This window comes from Scyliorhinus canicula, chromosome 18 (genome assembly GCF_902713615.1).
Source record: "Scyliorhinus canicula chromosome 18, sScyCan1.1, whole genome shotgun sequence".
Lineage (NCBI taxonomy): Eukaryota > Metazoa > Chordata > Chondrichthyes > Carcharhiniformes > Scyliorhinidae > Scyliorhinus > Scyliorhinus canicula.
In genome coordinates this window covers 1,983,429-2,002,172 of record NC_052163.1, presented here as the reverse complement: position 1 = coordinate 2,002,172, position 18,744 = coordinate 1,983,429, and the positions used below count along the sequence as shown (strand labels likewise).

The 18,744-nt window shown below is 50.7% G+C and overlaps 2 protein-coding genes across 6 annotated transcripts in view; one reads left to right on the top strand and one right to left on the bottom strand.

The window, feature by feature from the left end:
* Positions 1-1,811, top strand: part of luc7l3 (LUC7-like 3 pre-mRNA splicing factor) — a 28,104-nt gene extending 26,293 nt beyond the window's left edge. For both annotated transcript variants that reach the window (XM_038776739.1, XM_038776738.1), the window contains exon 11: positions 1,172-1,811. The gene's annotated coding sequence lies outside the window, so the exon portion shown is untranslated. The remainder of the gene's footprint in view (positions 1-1,171) is intronic.
* A 617-nt stretch (positions 1,812-2,428) lies between these two features.
* abcc3 (ATP-binding cassette, sub-family C (CFTR/MRP), member 3) overlaps positions 2,429-18,744 on the bottom strand; it is a 183,552-nt gene continuing 167,236 nt past the window's right edge. For all 4 annotated transcript variants that reach the window (XM_038776532.1, XM_038776531.1, XM_038776534.1 and 1 more), the window contains 7 exons: positions 18,422-18,548; positions 17,481-17,582; positions 15,509-15,655; positions 11,749-11,907; positions 7,603-7,769; positions 3,013-3,207; positions 2,429-2,867 (listed from right to left, as the gene is read on the bottom strand). In XM_038776532.1, coding sequence (XP_038632460.1) covers positions 2,759-2,867; positions 3,013-3,207; positions 7,603-7,769; positions 11,749-11,907; positions 15,509-15,655; positions 17,481-17,582; positions 18,422-18,548 — 1,006 coding nt within the window. In that variant the 3' untranslated portion in view covers positions 2,429-2,758. The remainder of the gene's footprint in view (positions 2,868-3,012; positions 3,208-7,602; positions 7,770-11,748; positions 11,908-15,508; positions 15,656-17,480; positions 17,583-18,421; positions 18,549-18,744) is intronic.

Sequence of the window (18,744 nt, the reverse complement as noted above, 5' to 3'; positions counted from 1 at the left end):
ATCCACAACATGGCCTTGACTGAGAGTTAGATTCAGCTGGCCCCACTCCAGCTGAGAATGCACATTGCTTACAAAAACAGGAGTGACTGTTATTCATTGACGGAAGTGCGTTGGGATATCCTGAGGTTGTGTACAGTGCTGTATAAATGCAGGTGACCATAATTGCGATCTCACAGAAGGTTCTAATTGTAATGGTAAATTTGATTATAAATAATTTTAAAATGGAATTAACCGTTGTAATTTTTGTTCTATGGGATGGACCCAGTAACTGCTGCAGATTCCCCAGTGCTGACAGTACTCTGAACATACATTTATCCAGTGATAGGGGCAGAGAAAAGTTTTACGATAATGAATTGCTGAATGTGGGTTTCTTTGGAGTTCAGCAGAAACAGTTCGGCTGGACTGTGGATTGAAGCTTTCAAAGATGTCAATGGGGATGTAGGGAAATGAATTTCTCCATTAAAATGGGAGGAATCAAGTGTTTAGGGCAGGAGAGTCCATGATTGACATTGCTTCCAGAGTGGGGGTGGTGGAATCAATGATGTATTTGAATTCTGCCTCGATGGACCAAATGGCCATCGCTCAAATCCACATTTAATTCCCGTCTGCCATCATCTATCCACAAAGATGGCGTGTAGAAATTGGCAACGCGTAAAGCATTCTTTAACGTGAAAATTATACTGAGGCTGCTGAAGAAGCTGCAATTAAACATTAACTAGTTGCTGAAGGCAACAGGGCGCATCAAGGAAAGCTTTCTCAGTAAAGAATTAATATTGACCAACCGGAAGGTAAAATGTTTTTAGAAATGTAAAGTCGCTGCCCTTGACCCTCTTTATGTTGTGTGATGAATCGGTTGACAACTCTGTATGCTGTCTGTCATTACAGATGGGAGATTACAGTAAATCACTACTTAAGGATACAGTAGAGGTGGGCTGTTTACACTCTGAGAAAGGGTTTCCTTTTCTAGGTTAGAGCTGTAGCCAGTCGTTAGCAGAAACCCCAGAAGACAAGTGCTCTCTGTAAGGCAGTAGGAAATCTCCAAGAGGTACTTTCCTTTTGCCTTTTTATTTAAAAAAAAAGAAAATAAATGGTTGTGTATAATGGTGAACAAGTTTGTGCATTCATTTAAACTGATTCTAATTGAATGTTGTTGAATGTTTAATTTCTGTAGGCGTGGCCATTTTGAAGATGTCAAGGAATCCCAGTGAAGATTTGACTGCCCAACCTGAAGCATCTGTCCAGTTAAAACAAGGTGAAAGAAAACTGTAGTGGTGTAGGGAGAGAGAGAGAGAGAGAGAGAGAGTGAGAAATTGTAATTTTTAATCAAAAAAAAAACACATTCATTTCCGGACTTTCGTGTGTGATTAGCTGCCCCAGAGAACTTCCCATTTCTTGTGCTTGCAATCCTCTGTTTCACTAATAGTGAATCCAAGTCCTGTTTTTTCCACAAGTGTGTCAGACTAAAGTGAGCTGCGCCCGAACCATGTGACCTACAAATGTGTACCCGAAGGTTTTCCTTGACGTTTAAATTTCGTAGCAAGCCGCTATCTGTAAATACACAGGCCGCTAAGTTGTATAGATCTGTTTTGATTAAGAGGCTGATTTTTACCATTGCTCCTGTGGCCACAATCTTTTTCTTTTGGTTTTTGTAGTGCTAGGCTGTCTGCCTCTTTCTTCGTTTCCCATCCAGCCTCAAGGACAAGTGTTGAGATTTTCCCCCTGCCCTGCTGTTCCTGTATTTTGAATATGGTTGCTGTAATTTGCAAATTTTAGTGTTGAGTATGAATAAATTTTTTTTCAGTAAATCTTTACTATGCGTTGTGTTTAATTTAATTTTTGGCTCCAGCCTGTTCAGGTGGGGGGTCAGCACTGCAGCATGTCTACTCTATCCTGCAAAATACTTGCCAATCACAACCTCGCTATTCTCCCCTAATGCGTTCAACCCAGCTGCAGAGGGTCAGAAGGTTGTGGGTTGAAGTCACATGCACTTGACATCTAATTAAGGATGATGCTGCGTGATAGGCGGAATGCTAACGTACAGAGTTGCTTAGTTACAGATGAGCCATCAAAACCAATTCTGGATGTACAAGTACGAATGGAACTATTGTTGATATCCCCCCCCCCCCCCCCCCCCCCAAGAGTCCTGACCACGTTATCACTGAACCAGATTAATCAGTCATTTATTTTGTTGTTTTGTGAGATCCTTGCTGTGTAATTCGGTCATCTGTATTACCAGTGACGACTTCATTGGCTGTAAAGCACTTTGGGATATTGAGGTTGTCAAAGGTGCTATATAAACACATTGTCTACTGGTGCGAGAGAGGGTTTGTGACGGTTTCAGGTGTGAACTGGCCTGTTTCCCAATTGTTTCTTTTTACCAATTAGCTGCTCATGGATCTGCTTGAGACAAGTTCACGGACACTGCAGGTTTAGCAAAAGTCATGTTTTATTGAAACAGGAAACAACAAACTCCTGCCTGGATCATTTCCAGGATAGGAGCTCATACTTCATATATTTACAAAAAAAATCAAACTCCTGCACTTAAATGCTTAACGTATAAATACATCAAGTACAAAAATAGAAAAGAGTGCTGTTCAATGATTTCACAAATAAAACTGCCCGTCTGCTTTTTCCTCCTGAGTTGGAATATATTCTCTTTGGTGTTAAAGCCGGAACCAGTGGGTCTGAGGTTATGCAAGTTCAGTGAAGGCACAGCTGCAGTACAGTGCCCAGGATTTCCCCACACTATTGCTTTCCATTATGCCAGGCCAGCATCTTTAACCATGCTGTAGAAGATTCCCTTCTGTGCAATGAGGTTGCTAGGTGTATCAAATTCTGCTATCCTCCCTTTCTCCAGTACCAACACCCTGCCAGAAAAACAATGTCAATGCAAATATCATTAAACAGACTATCCCGGAACTCATCCCCTTGCTAACTGGTTACACTGTCAAATGGAACCAGGCCTTTCCCCGACTCCAATACCCCAGTTCCTCTGCTAAAATTGTTCCTTACCTGGTGTAATCCATGATTGTGTTTAAACGATGTGCAATGGTGAGGACGGTACAGTCGTCAAACTGGGTCCTGATCGTCGACTGAATCAAGTCGTCTGTCTCCAGGTCAACAGCAGCAGTAGCTTCATCAAGAATCAGAATCCGAGTCTTTCTAAGGAGGGCTCTTGCAAGACACACAAGCTGCCTTTGCCCCACACTGGTGAGAGGCAAGGTAAAGGATTTAAATCCAATAATGCTCCAAACTGAAGTTAATGCAGAAAAAACTATTGTCTCATATTGAAAGTCACTAAGATTGCCACACTCGGTGCTGAAGGATGCTGTCTGCTCTGGGATATCATTGACTGGCTCCCCTAATCTTGCCCAGGTGGTCACCTTCATGTTGGTGAAAGGAGTCTGAGCCTAGCCTGGGCCTGAATCTGAACTCGTCCACACACGAGCACTTCCAGCTGGAGTCACTGGACAAAAGTGACTTTAGGGTGGCACGATGGTTAGCACTGCTGCCTCACAGCATCAGGGACCCGGGTTCAATTCTGGCCTTGGGTCACTGTCTGTGTGGAGTTTGCACGTTCTCCCTGTGTGTGGGTGGGTTTCCTCCCAAAGTCCAAAGATGTTAAGGTTAGGTGAATTGGCCATGATAAATTGCCCTTAGTGACCAAAAGATTAGGTTGGGTTACGGGGTTAGGTTGAAGGGGTGGGTGCTCTTTCCAAGGGCCGGCGCAGACTCGATGGGCCGAATGGCCTCCTGCAATGTAAATTCTATGAAAGTTCAGAAGAAGGAACTTACACCCTCCAGAGTTCTGGAGACTCATTCTGGCTCAAATGCTGTAACTGAAGATGGTGCATTTTATTCAATGTCCCATCAACCAGCTACAGCACACATGCTCTTTGACGAAAGAGTCATCCAGACTCAAAACGTTAGCTCCCATTTCTCTCCACGGACGCTGTCAGACCTGCTGAGATTGTCCAGTATTTTCTGGTTTTGTTTCGGATTCCAGCATCTGCAGTAATTTGCTTTTATCACAGTGTTCTGTTATATTCAGTCACACGGTGTAGGTGTCACTGGTATGTTCAGTATTTATTGCACTTGAAGTGGTGATGATGCATCATCTGGAGTGCAACTTACTCGGTAATTTCATCGGGCTGTGGGTTTGGGGGTCAGAGTTGGGCCAGACTCGGTTACAATGTCCGATTCTCTCCCTGAAGATAAGTGAACTAGATGGAATTGTAAGGCAATCGATGATAGTTTCATGCTCACCGTTACTGAGTAGTTTTTTATTTATTGTTTTATTAATTAAATAAATGCTGCAGTTGCTGCATCATTAGTCCAGGAGCATAATCACTGCTGTATCCCTTTTTTTCCTTTATTTGTCCAGGGGGTGTGAGCATTGCTGGGCCAGCATTGACTGCCCATCCCTGAGGGTGACAGGGTGATGTCCAGGGGGTGTGAGCATTGCTGGGCCAGCATTTACTGCCCATCCCTGAGGGTGACAGGGTGATGTCCAGGGGGTGTGAGCATTGCTAGGCCACATTGACTGCCCATCCCTGAGGGTGACAGGGTGATGTCCAGGGGGTGTGAGCATTGCTGGGCCAGCATTGACTGCCCATCCCTGAGGGTGACAGGGTGATGTCCAGGGGGTGTGAGCATTGCTGGGCCAGCATTGACTGCCCATCCCTGAGGGTGACAGGGTGATGTCCAGGGGGTGTGAGCGTCGCTGGGCCAGCATTGACTGCCCATCCCTGAGGGTGACAGGGTGATGTCCAGGGGGTGTGAGCGTCGCTGGGCCAGCATTGACTGCCCATCCCTGAGGGTGACAGGGTGATGTCCAGGGGGTGTGAGCATTGCTGGGCCAGCATTGACTGCCCATCCCTGAGGGTGACAGGGTGATGTCCAGGGGGTGTGAGCGTCGCTGGGCCAGCATTGACTGCCCATCCCTGAGGGTGACAGGGTGATGTCCAGGGGGTGTGAGCATTGCTGGGCCAGCATTGACTGCCCATCCCTGAGGGTGACAGGGTGATGTCCAGGGGGTGTGAGCGTCGCTGGGCCAGCATTGACTGCCCATCCCTGAGGACAGTCGAGAGTCAGCCACATTGCTGTGGGTCTGCAGTCACATAATAATAATAATACAATAATCGCTTTTTGTCACGAGTAGGCTTCAATAAAGTTACTGTGAAAAGCGGCTAGTCACCACATTCCGGCGCCTGTTCGGGGAGGCTGGTATGGGAATTGAACCCACGCTGCTGGTTGTGTTCTGCATTACAAGCCAGCTGTTTAGCCCACTGCTAAACCAGTCCCTCAGGGCATGTAGGCCAGACCAGGTACGGGTGGCAGATTTCCTTCCTCAATGGACATTAGTGAACCAGATGGGTTTTTACAACAATCAACAATGATTTCATGGTCATCATTAGACTTTTAATTCCAGATTTTTACTGAATTCAGATTCTACCCCAGGTCCCCAGAGCAGTATTCTGGGTCTCCGGATTACAAGTCATTCCTTCCTGAATGCTATGCCTGAACCCAAACTTGGATTTTAAATGGCCGCAAAATTTAAGCGACAAACTAACAACTCGGCAAAGCCCTCCCTGTACCATTCCCCTATAGACCGGACAGATTCCACCAATATTCACTGCAGCTGAAACCCCAGGAGGACAAAAGAGTTAGCTCAGGTTTGGTGTTCCTGGACTGTAACATTCTCCCATCTCCATCCATGTGTGGAATGAATTTTCTGTGCACCGATATGAAGGTACCGTGTGGCACCAATAAAAAAAAACTCAAAAGAAGCTCCCACAGGTCAGGAGGAAGCAGAGAAAATACCCCCCCCATTCCAGCCATTGACGTGGCAACATGCTGCTCACTGAGTGGGAAGGTCAATGAGCAGACTGCAACAAAGATCTGTGTTGACAATGTTTCAGGTTCCAGGAACTGACAGGAGTGAATTCCAGCTGTTAATTTCACCTGATTAATCAGATCGGGCTAGTTTCTTGTCTGAGACCTCCCACGACACACTATCAGTTCTTTAGGCTAGATTGACTAAAGCTCTAACCATTTGGCTGTGTGTGTGTGTGTGTGACTGTCGTTATTAAATGAGGATGGAAGTTGTGTGGCTGCATAGGAACACAGTTCAGAACCCCCCTCCCTCCCCAGCACAGGAACACAGTTCAGAACCCCCCCCCCCTCCCCAGCACAGGAACACAGTTCTGAACCCCCCCCTCCCCAGCACAGGAACACAGTTCAGAACCCCCCCCTCCCCAGCACAGGAACACAGTTCAGAACCCCCCCCCTCCCCAGCACAGGAACACAGTTCAGAACCCCCCCCCCCCCCTCCCCAGCACAGGAACACAGTTCAGAACCCCCCCCTCCCCAGCACAGGAACACAGTTCAGAACCCCCCCCCCTCCCCAGCACAGGAACACAGTTCAGAACCCCCCCTCCCCAGCACAGGAACACAGTTCAGAACCCCCCCCTCCCCAGCACAGGAACACAGTTCAGAACCCCCCCCTCCCCAGCACAGGAACACAGTTCAGAACCCCCCCCCCTTCCCCAGCACAGGAACACAGTTCAGAACCCCCCCCCTCCCCAGCACAGGAACACAGTTCAGAACCCCCCCCCCTCCCCAGCACAGGAACACAGTTCAGAACCCCCCCCCCCCCCCAGCACAGGAACACAGTTCAGAACCCCCCCCCCCTCCCCAGCACAGGAACACAGTTCAGAACCCCCCCCCTCCCCAGCACAGGAACACAGTTCTGAACCCCCCCCCTCCCCAGCACAGGAACACAGTTCAGAACCCCCCCCCCCTCCCCAGCACAGGAACACAGTTCAGAACCCCCCCCCCTCCCCAGCACAGGAACACAGTTCAGAACCCCCCCCCCTCCCCAGCACAGGAACACAGTTCAGAACCCCCCCTCCCCAGCACAGGAACACAGTTCAGAACCCCCCCCTCCCCAGCACAGGAACACAGTTCAGAACCCCCCCTCCCCAGCACAGGAACACAGTTCAGAACCCCCCCCTCCCCAGCACAGGAACACAGTTCAGAACCCCCCCTCCCCAGCACAGGAACACAGTTCAGAACCCCCCCTCCCCAGCACAGGAACACAGTCCAGAACCCCCCCTCCCCAGCACAGGAACACAGTTCAGAACCCCCCCTCCCCAGCACAGGAACACAGTTCAGAACCCCCCCCCTCCCCAGCACAGGAACACAGTTCAGAACCCCCCCCCTCCCCAGCACAGGAACACAGTTCAGAACCCCCCCCTCCCCAGCACAGGAACACAGTTCAGAACCCCCCCCCCACCCCCCCCCCACAGACTAGTGTGAAATAAACCAGCAGTGGGCTGAGTTTAACGTGCCACCTGTTTCAAACTGCTGGGTTATTCATTTATATTAAATCTGCAGGTAGCCTTGGGTGAGTTGATGGAGTCCTTTGAGGGTGTCTCAGGCTGCAAACTGGTTAAGAATGTGAAGACTAACTGAACAATGGACCTGGGGGGGGGGGGTGAATCAGGTTTAATCCCTTTTGAAGGAGTGTGTCTAACCATTGGTACCACCGCATTGCACCAAATCTTTGCTAATAAAGTTAATCACCACGGCTGGATTTACCTGAGGTTCTCTCCTCCTTCTGAACATTCATGCTGCAGCCCAGCCGGCAGACTGTGGACATACCCTTTCAGGTGCGATAGTTCCAGAACATTCCAGACTTCTTCCTCCGAGTACTGATTGAAAGGGTCGAGATTCATCCTTAATGTGCCAGAGAATAGGACAGGGTCCTGGATAGACAGATGAGAGGGGATTAGTAATGAGGGTGACGGGATGATCATCGATTCTGGCTGTGTTCAGTCTTCACTGTGCTGTTCCTCGTGTGTTGTATGGAAGTCAGTGCGTGACTACCAACTGGTGGCCAGATTCTGTATTACAAGCACCCGGAGGCAAGGTTAGTGAATGGGAAGCTGGGATTATTGCTCAGATGTACAGTACTTGGATTTCCAGCAGATATTTGATAAGGTGCAACAGTAAAGGTTATTTAAAAAAAATAAAGCTCATGGTGTAGGGGGTAAGGTCACGGTGTTGGGGAAAGGTCACGGTGTAGGGGGAAAGCTCACAGTGTTGGAAAGGTCACGGTGTAGGGGAAAGGTCACAGTGTAGGGGAAAGGTCACAGTGTAGGGGAAAGGTCACAGTGTAGAGGGAAAGCTCACGGTGTAGAGGGAAAGCTCTGTGTTGGGGAAAGGTGACGGTGTAGGGGAAAGGTCACGGTGTAGGGGGAAAGGTCACGGTGTAGGGGGAAAGGTCACGGTGTAGAGGCAAGGTCACGGTGTAGGGGAAAGGTCACGGTGTTGGAAAGGTCACTGTGTTGGGGGAAATCTCACGGTGTTGGGGAAATCTCACGGTGTAGAGGGAAAGGTCACGGTGTAGGGGGAAAGGTCAGGGTGTAGGGGGTAAGGTCACGGTGTAGGGGAAAGGTCACAGTGTAGAGGGAAAGCTCACAGTGTAGGGGAAAGGTCACGGTGTAGGGGGAAAGGTCGGTGTAGGGGGAAAGGTCACATGTAGGGGGAAAGGTCACGGTGTAGAGGGAAAGCTCACGGTGTTGGGAAGGTCACGGTGTAGGGGAAAGGTCACGGTGTAGAGGGAAAGGTCACGGTGTAGGGGGAAAGGTCACGGTGTAGGGGAAAGCTCACGGTGTTGGAAAGGTCACGGTGTAGGGGAAAGGTCACGGTGTAGGGGAAAGGTCACGGTGTAGAGGGAAAGCTCTGTGTTGGGGAAAGGTCACGGTGTAGAGGGAAAGGTCACGGTGTAGAGGGAAAGGTCACGGTGTAGAGGGAAAGGTCACGGTGTAGGGGAAAGGTCACGGTGTTGGAAAGGTCACGGTGTAGGGGAAAGGTCACGGTGTAGAGGGAAAGGTCACGGTGTAGGGGAAAGGTCACGGTGTAGAGGGAAAGGTCACGGTGTAGAGGGAAAGGTCACGGTGTAGAGGGAAAGGTCACGGTGTAGGGGAAAGGTCACGGTGTAGAGGGAAAGCTCACGGTGTAGGGGAAAGGTCACGGTGTAGAGGGAAAGGTCACGGTGTTGGGGAAAGGTCACGGTGTAGAGGGAAAGGTCACGGTGTAGAGGGAAAGGTCACGGTGTAGGGGAAAGGTCACGGTGTAGAGGGAAAGGTCACGGTGTTGGAAAGGTCACGGTGTAGGGGAAAGGTCACGGTGTTGGGGAAAGGTCACGGTGTAGGGGAAAGGTCACGGTGTAGAGGGAAAGGTCACGGTGTAGGGGAAAGCTCACAGTGTAGGGGAAAGGTCACGGTATAGGGGGAAAGGTCACGGTGTAGAGGGAAAGGTCACAGTGTAGGGGGAACGGTCACGGTGTAGAGGGAAAGGTCACGGTGTAGGGGAAAGGTCACGGTGTAGAGGGAAAGGTCACGGTGTAGAGGGAAAGGTCACGGTGTAGGGGGAAAGGTCACGGTGTAGAGGGAAAGCTCACGGTGTAGGGGGAAAGGTTACGTTGTTGGGGAAAGGTCACGGTGTAGGGGAAAGGTCACGGTGTAGGGGGAAAGGTTACGTTGTTGGGGATAACATATACTGAAGATTGGCTGACAGAAAAGGTGCATTAATGGGTTGTTTTCTGATTGGCAGGATGCTGAGAGTAGATTCCTCAATGATTTGAAGGTATGGTAGCTAAATCTGCAGGTGACACAGAGATGGGTCAGGAAGTGTGTTGGGCTAAATTCTGGTAGATGGAGTATAATGTGGGAAAATGTGAAGTTGTTGACTTTGGCAGGATGAATAAGAAGCAGAGTGTTACTTTAATGTCCGACTGCAGAATTCGAAGGTGCAAAGGGATTTAGTACACAATCACACGGTTGGAACTCAGGACAAGTAGTTCAGGCTAATAACAAGAGGAATTGAACATAAAAATAAAGATGTAAAGCTTCAGTTATACAGGGCATTGGAGAGACCATTGGGGTGTTTAGCACTACTGCTTCACAGCTCCAGGGACCCAGAGCGACACGGTGCACGGTGGTTAGCACTACTACATCACAGCTCTAGCGACCCGGGTTCAATTCCGGCCTCAGGTGACTGTGTGGAGTTTGCACATCCTCCCCGTGTCTGCGTGGGTTTGCTCCGGGTGCTCCGGTTTCCTCCCACAGTCCAAATATGTGCAGGTTAGGTGGATTAGCCATGATAAATTGCCCTTAGTGTCCAAAAGGTTAGGTGGGGTTACGGGGATAGGGTGGAGGCGTGGGTTTAAGTAGGGTGCTCTTTCCAAGGGCCGTGCAGACTCGATGGGCCGAATGACGACCTCCTGCACTGTAAATTCTAATGCTGTGTACAGTTTTGGTTTTATTTAAGGATGTAAATACATTGGAGGCAGAGGAGGTTTACTGGATTGAGCGGGTTGTCTTGTGAGGAAAGCTTAGACAGACTGGGCTTGTTTCCAGAGGAGACAGCGAGAATATCAGATCCTGAGCGTTGTTGACAAGGCGGGGTGTGGAAAATATGTTTCCTCTTGTGGGTGAGTCTAGAATTCGGGGGAACTGTTTTCAAATTCTGAGCTGCCCTTTTCGGACAAAGATGAGGAGAAAGGTTTTCTTTGAGGTTTGGAACTCTGTCTCTCCGGAGGCAGGGGCGTCTCTCTGGAGGCAGGGCCTCCTCTCTAGAGGCAGGGGCGTCTCTCTGGAGGCAGGGGGGTCTCTCCGGAGGCAGGGGCGTCTCTCTGGAGGCAGGGGGGTCTCTCTGGAGGCAGGGGGGTCTCTCTGGAGGCAGGGGCGTCTCTCTGGAGGCAGGGGCGTCTCCCTGGAGGCAGGGGGGTCTCTCCGGAGGCAGGGGGGTCTCTCTGGAGGCAGGGGCGTCTCTCTGGAGGCAGGGGCATCTCCCTGGAGGCAGGGGGGTCTCTCTGGAGGCAGGGGGGTCTCTCTGGAGGCAGGGGCGTCTCTCTGGAGGCAGGGGGGTCTCTCTGGAGGCAGGGGGGTCTCTCTGGAGGCAGGGGGGTCTCTCTGGAGGCAGGGGCGTCTCTCTGGAGGCAGGGGCGTCTCCGGAGGCAGGGGCGTCTCTCTGGAGAGAAGGGTCAATGATTATGTTGAGGCACAGGTAGATTAATTATGTTGCAGGGCAGCACGGTGGCAGGGGCAGCACGGTGGCACAGTGGTTAGCATTGCTGCCTATGGCGCTGAGGACCCAGGTTCGAATCCCGGCCCTGGGTCACTGTCCGTGTGGAGTTTGCACATTCTCCCCGTGTCTGCGTGGGTTTCACCCCCACAACCCAAAGATGTGCAGGGTAGGTAGATTGGCCACGCTAAATTGCCCCTTAATTGGTAAAAATAATTGGGTACTCTAAATTTATAATAAAAAAAAAAAAATTTATTTTGCTGAACAAAAATATACGGTGTTGGGAGTAGGTGGGAATATGGAATTTGGAAAAATACACCCATCAGCCATGACCTTAATGAATGGCGGCGCAGGCTTGAGGGGCAAATGACCCACTTCTCTCAATTCATTTGTTTGTATGTCTGAGGGAACGTCGCACTGTCAGAGGCAATACTGTGCAATCTTTGAGCTGGGATGTGAACCCTGTCTGCAAATTCTGTGGATACAACAGTAATTTTGGAAGAAGGGATTGTCAGGTCTCGTGTCCTAGCCATCATTCCTCCATCAAGTTTACGGGAGCTTGCTGTGCATGGTATAGACAAATACAGCAGCAATTCCATAGCAAGTGGGTTGCAGCAGACAATTTATAGCCATGAGTTTGATGTTGATGCTTACCTGTGGAATGATGGTGAGTTTTGATCGGAGATCGTGAAGCCCAATATCTGCAATCTTCACTCCATCAATTATAATCTCCCCTTGCGCTGCCTCTATGATTCTGAAGAGGCAGAGTGTCATCGAGGATTTACCAGCTCCTGTCCGCCCGACAATACCAACCTATATATGTATATATATACACACACCATTAACAGTACAGGTGCAATGAAATGGGTGCACACAGCTCCAACCTGCTACATCCACCCTGTTTCACTGACCAGCCATGCATCAGTATTCTCCCCTCTGGCCCCAAATGGCCAGATGTCTACCCACACTCGTGTCTCAACTTCCCCAGCCCTCATTAAACCTTTACCTCTGCTGCCCAGTTCCTAAACACCAGCTTGTCACAGCCCGACAGTTCCCTCTCCTTTTGTTTAATTCTCAGCCTACACCGATTGCTATTAGATAAATTCTTTCTCACCACTTCCCTTTCAATAGGATCTTACAACACAGAAAGCGGATCTTTGCCAGGTCTATCCAGTTCGTCCCATACCACCTGCCCCAATCTTTTCCTTAAATTCTAATTTCCTTTTGAAGGTTCAAATCTGTTATTTTAAGCTACTTTTCAGCTGATGTATCCACATCGTTATAACTTGCCCACACATATCTCAACACATAAAATATCTCACCTCCCCGATTCTTTTGCCATATTTATTCTTTGATGGATTTGTCGCCCATCCCTAATTATCTTTGAATAGAATATTTGAGAGAGCAATGAAGAGGCAATCACATTGCTGTGCGCCCAGAGTCACACGTCGGCCAGACCGGGTAAGGGCGGCAGATTGCCTTCCCTAAAGAGTATTAATGAACCAGGTGGCTTTTTACAACAATCGACAATGGTTCCATGGCCATTATCAGTGACACAAGCTTTATAATTGAAGATTTATTTATTAATTCCACAGGGATCAGTGCTGGTCGTAGTATATACAAATGATTTGGAGGAAAATGTAACTGGTCTGATTAGTAAGTTTGCGGACGACACAAAGGTAGGTGGAATTGCGGATAGCGATGGGGACTGTCAGAGGATACAGCAGGATTTAGATCGTTTGGAGACTTGGGAGGAGAGATGGCAGATGGAGTTTAATCCGGACAAATGTGAGGTAATGCATTTTGGAAGGTCTAATGCAGGTAGGGAGTATACAGTGAATGGTAGAACCCTCAAGAGTATGGAAAGTCAGAGAGATCTGGGTCCACAGGTCACAAAGTGGCAAAGCAAGTGGAGAAGGTAGTCAAGAAGGCATACGGCATGCTTGCCTTCATTGGCCGGGGCATTGAGTATAAGAATTGGCAAGTCATGTTGCAGCTGTATAGAACCTTAGTTAGGCCACACTTGGAGTATAGTGTTCAATTCTGGTCGCCACACTACCAGAAGGATGTGGAGGCTTTAGAAAGGGTGCCAGGATCAAAACAGAAAATGCTGGAGAATCTCAGCAGGTCTGGCAGCATCTGTGGGGAGAGAAAAGAGCTAACGTTTTGAATCCAGATTAGCTATGAGGAGAAGTTGGATAAACTTGGTTTGTTCTCACTGGAACGAAAGAGGTTGAGGGGCGACCTGATAGAGGTCTACAAAATTATGAGGGGCATAGACAGTGGATAGTTAGAGGGGTCAATTACTAGAGGACACAGGTTTAAGTTGCGAGGGGCAAGGTTTAGAGGAGATGTACGAGGCAAGTGTTTTTACACAGAGGGTAGTGGGTGCCTGGAACTCGCTGCTGGAGGAGGTGCTGGAAGCCGGGACGATAGTGACGTTTAAGGGGCATCTTGACAAATACATGAATAGGATGGGAATAGAGGGATTCAGACCCGGAAGTTCTGAGATTTTAGTTCAGACGGGCAGCATGGTCGGCACGGGCTTGGAGGGCCGAAGGGCCTGTTCCTGTGCTGTACTTTTCTTTGTAAATTTAAATTACACCAGCTGCCCTGGCGGGATTTGAACCCCTGCCCCAGAACACTAGCCTGGGCCTCGGCATCACCGGGATCGCCGGGTCTCGGGATCGCCGGGATCACCGGGCCTCGGGATCGGCGGGATCACCGGGCCTCGGCCGGGCCTCGGGATCGGCGGGCCTCGGGATCACTGGGTCTCGGGATCGCCGGGCCTCGGGATCGCCGGGCCTCGGGATCACCGGGCCTCGGCCGGGCCTCGGGATCGCCGGGCCTCGGGATCGCCGGGCCTCGGGATCGCCGGGCCTCGGGATCACCGGGCCTCGGCCGGGCCTCGGGATCGCCGGGCCTCGGGATCGCTGGGTCTCGGGATCGCCGGGCCTCGGGATCGCCGGGCCTCGGGATCACCGGGACTCGGCCGGGTCTCGGGATCGCTGGGTCTCGGGATCGCCGGGCCTCGGGATCACCGGGACTCGGCCGGGTCTCGGGATCGCTGGGTCTCGGGATCGCCGGGCCTCGGGATCGCCGGGCCTCGGGATCACCGGGACTCGGCCGGGTCTCGGGATCGCTGGGTCTCGGGATCGCCGGGCCTCGGGATCGCCGGGCCTCGGGATCACCGGGACTCGGCCGGGTCTCGGGATCGCCGGGCCTCGGGATCACCGGGATCACCGGGCCTCGGGATCGCCGGGCCTCGGGATCACCGGGCCTCGGGATCGCCGGGCCTCGGGATCACCGGGATCACCGGGCCTCGGCCGGGCCTCGGGATCGCCGGGCCTCGGGATCACTGGGTCTCGGGATCGCCGGGCCTCGGGATCGCCGGGCCTCGGGATCGCCGGGCCTCGGGATCGCCGGGCCTCGGGATCACCGGGCCTCGGGATCACCGGGCCTCGGGATCGCCGGGCCTCGGCATCACCGGGCCTCGGCCGGGCCTCGGGATCACTGGGCCTCGGGATCACCGGGCCTCGGGATCACCGGGCCTCAGGATCACCGGGATCGCCGGGCCTCGGCATCACCGGGCCTCGGGATCACTGGGCCTCGGGATCACCGGGCCTCGGCATCACCGGGCCTCGGGATCACTGGGCCTCGGCATCACCGGGCCTCGGGATCGCTGGGATCACCGGGCCTCGGGATCACCGGGCCTCGGGATCACTGGGCCTCGGCATCACCGGGCCTCGGGATCGCTGGGATCACCGGGCCTCGGCATTACCGGGCCTCGGGATCGCTGGGATCACCGGGCCTCGGCATCACCGGGCCTCGGGATCGCTGGGATCACCGGGCCTCGGGATCACCGGGCCTCGGGATCACCGGGCCTCGGGATCACCGGGCCTCGGGATCACCGGGCCTCGGGATCATCGGGCCTCGGGATCGCCGGCATCACCGGGCCAGTGACATTACCGTTGTGTCCCCTATGTTGTTTTGATGTCTGGAATGATCTGTCTGGTCTGTACGCAGAACAATACTCACTGTACCTCGGTATACCTGGTATGTGGGCCTCTATTACTGATCCTTCCAGAAATCCGCTGCATTGCTACACCTATCTATCCAATCCCGATACCTCACTCTCCCCCATGGCAACACCTCCTCTTTCTCCGCCCACTCCTCCCACTCCTCCCAAGGCAAATTGCAACTCCCACTCGAGGGATTCAGGAGTGTGGTGCTCACATTTCAATATCAAATGGCATTGTCATTTAAACACCTCTGTAAAATAATCTCTCCACCTTCCAAACCCAAGTGATCGCAAAGCAGTAACTGGATAAACAGACAGGAAGTAAAATGCCCGTGAGCGTTATGGACTGGGTGGTTTACCGTGTTCCCCGAGGTTCTGGTCATTCACACCCACCTTTTCTCCACCGTGCACATTCAGAGAGAGGTTCTTAAGCACCAAGTCTAACCCCTCTCTATACCGCACACTGTATCCATGGAACTCCACATTCCCCGCCTCCGGCCAGGATTGCGGTGGGCGGTTGTTCTCGATCACCCACGGAGCCTGCAATTAGATATTTGGGTCAACTCTGTGTCTACACGTGGCACCAGTCACATTTAGAACATAGAACAGTACAGCACAGAACAGGCCCTTCGGCCCTCGATGTTGTGCCGAGCAATGATCACCCTACTCAAACTCACGTATCTACCCTATACCCGTAACCCAACAACTCCACCTTAACCTTACTTTTTTTTAGGACACTACGGGCAATTTATCATGGCCAATCCACCTAACCCGCACATCTTTGGACTGAGGGAGGAAACCGGAGCACCCGGAGGAAACCCATGCACACACGGGGAGGACGTGCAGACTCCACACAGACAGTGACCCAGCCGGGAATCGAACCTGGGACCCTGGAGCTGTGAAGCATTGATGCTAACCACCATGCTACCGTGCTGCCCAGATTTCTTGATCTGTGGTGAGGTTGGTGGTGGAATGGGAGGTAATGCATTGAAATAATGAGTCAGGATCCTAGTCTACACTTCCTTGTCCTAGTGCTAAGTTCCCCATTCACAATGCTGCCACATCTAATTCTCCTCAGCTCGATAGCTACCTCCCAACAGAATTTTGAAAGGTTTCCGACAAGGGTCTTGAATACTGCTTTCCAGTACCAGACTGAGTTCCTCATCACAACCTTCGTCCAAAACAGTGAGGAGAAAAATACTGAATGACTAGTTAGGTGAGAAGAATGATTGCCGTTGACACCAAGGCAGCAAAAAGGAGTCAATGGGAATCAGGGAAAACTCTCCGCTGGTTGGAGTCATTCCCGGCACAAAGGAAGATGGTTGTGGTGGTTGGAGGTCAATCATCTCAGCTCCAGGACATCACTGCAGGAGTTCCTCAGGGTAGTGTCCTCGGCCCAACCATCTTTTTTTTGGATAAATTTGAAGTGCCCAATTCTTTTTTTCTCCAATGAAGGGGCAATTTAGCATGGCCAATCCACCTAACCTGCACATCTTTGGGTTGTGGGGGTGAAACCCACGCAGACACGGGGAGAATGTGCAAACTCCACATGGACAGTGATCCGGGGCTGAGATTGAACCCGGGTCCTCAGTGCCATGAGGCAGCAGTGCTAACCATTGCGCCACCATGCCAACCTTGCCCAGCCATCTTCAGCTGCTTCAATGACCTTCCCTCTATCACAAGCTCAGAAGTGGGGGTGTTCACTGATGACAGCACAATGTTCAGCACCATTCGATATTCTCAGATAATGAAGCAGTTCATGTCCAAATACAGCAAGACCTGGACAATATCCAGGCTTGGCCTGACAAATGAAATGAAAATCGCTTATTGTCACGAGTAGGCTTCAATGAAGTTACTGTGAAAAGCCCCTAGTCGCCACATTCCGGCACCTGTTCGGGGAGGCTGGTACGGGAATGGAACCATGCTGCTGTCCTGCCTTAGTCTGCTTTCAAAGCCAGCGATTTAGCCCAGTGAGCTAAACAAAAAGTAAAGTAAAAGCTACATTCACATCATATAAATACCATCTTTAACAAGAGAGAATCTAATCATCTCCTTGACATGCAATGGCATTACCATCACTGAATCCCCCGCAATCAACATCCTGGGGGTTACCATTGATCAGAAACTGAACTGGGACTAGCCACTTTAATACTGTGGCTACCAGGGCAGGTCAAAGGCTGGGAATCCTACGGAGAGTAACTCACCTGACCCCCCCCCCCCCCCCCCCCCCCTCCCCCAAAGCCTGGATCAAGTCAGGAGTGTGATGGAATACTCTCCACTTGCCTGGATGAGTGCAGCTCCAACAACACTGAAGAAGCTCTGCCCCACCCCATGTCAAAATGCTGAAACACGGTAAGTGACATACCTCGGTTTTGGTTTCAGAATATTCTTTAACTCTTTCTACTGCCACAATATTAGATTCCAGGTCCGACGTCATCCTCACCATCCAGTTTAAGGACATAGTGACCTGTATAATCAGAGGGAATGTTCTGTTTGTGTTGTTTCAAAACGCAGCAATTTCTGGTGGAAATCAGCAAAATCCGACAGGTAACTGACTGGTGTTAAGAATGCTCCTGTGGTATAATTGCCAGGCACCCTGGTACATTAATGAGTTGTACAGACGACAGATATGTCAGCTGTATTCTGAGGTCTGGCCGGAATCGCTAATGTAGATGATTTAGAAGATTTCAGGATGAATTGATCAAAGTTTTCAGGATATTGAAGGGAACAGAGTAGATAGAAACTGTTGTAAAATCAAAATACTGCTGATGCTGGAATCGGAAATAGAAACAGAAAATACTGGATAAACCAGGTAGGGTTGGCAGCGTCTGGAGAGAGAAAGAGTTAACATTTCAGGTGGTTAACCTTCTGATGAAAGGTTACTGACCTGAAACTGTCTGGTTTGGGAAGCTAGGACCAGGGACCAAAAATTACAACTGGATCTTCCGGCAGTGAAATGAGGAAACACTTGAATTGATTCTGGATCAATGTTAAGTTAAAATATGTGATTGATAAATATTGGTTAACCCAAACTGTTAAGGAATAGGAGGCAAAGTTAGGTGTATGGAGTTTGGTTACAAATCAGCCATGATCTTATTGATTAGATCAGGGGGCTAAATGCCACTTCCTATTCCGATGTTCTCTCCTGAACCATGCTGTGGATTGTTTTCCAGACAGCTGAGAGAGCAGATCGTGTATCAGTTCAACACCATTTGAGACATCTTGAGGTTGTGAAAGTCTACGTCCTAACTTTTTGCCAAGCACGAGCAATCTTTTGCAGTTTGTGTGGGTGTGCGGGGACCTTACCTGTAGGGCGTAGGAAACCGAGAGGCCGACAATCCCTGGGTTCAGGTGAGCTCTGCCGATCACAGCGAACAGAGCAGCAAATAGGACGATACAATTCCCAATAAACTCGATCCGGATCCCAAGCCACCTGAAGAACAGGAAGGACAGTTAGGAGTAGAAGCAGAGCCTGCACTGTATCACACTCTTCCTGGGTTTCTGCACGGTAAAAAGCAGAGGGATAGCATTGAAAAGATGTTACGTTAAACTTGTACCAAACGTTGGTGAGATCTTGCTTGGAATTTTGTGACCAATTCTTGTCATTCTATAATATCAAGGACATAGAG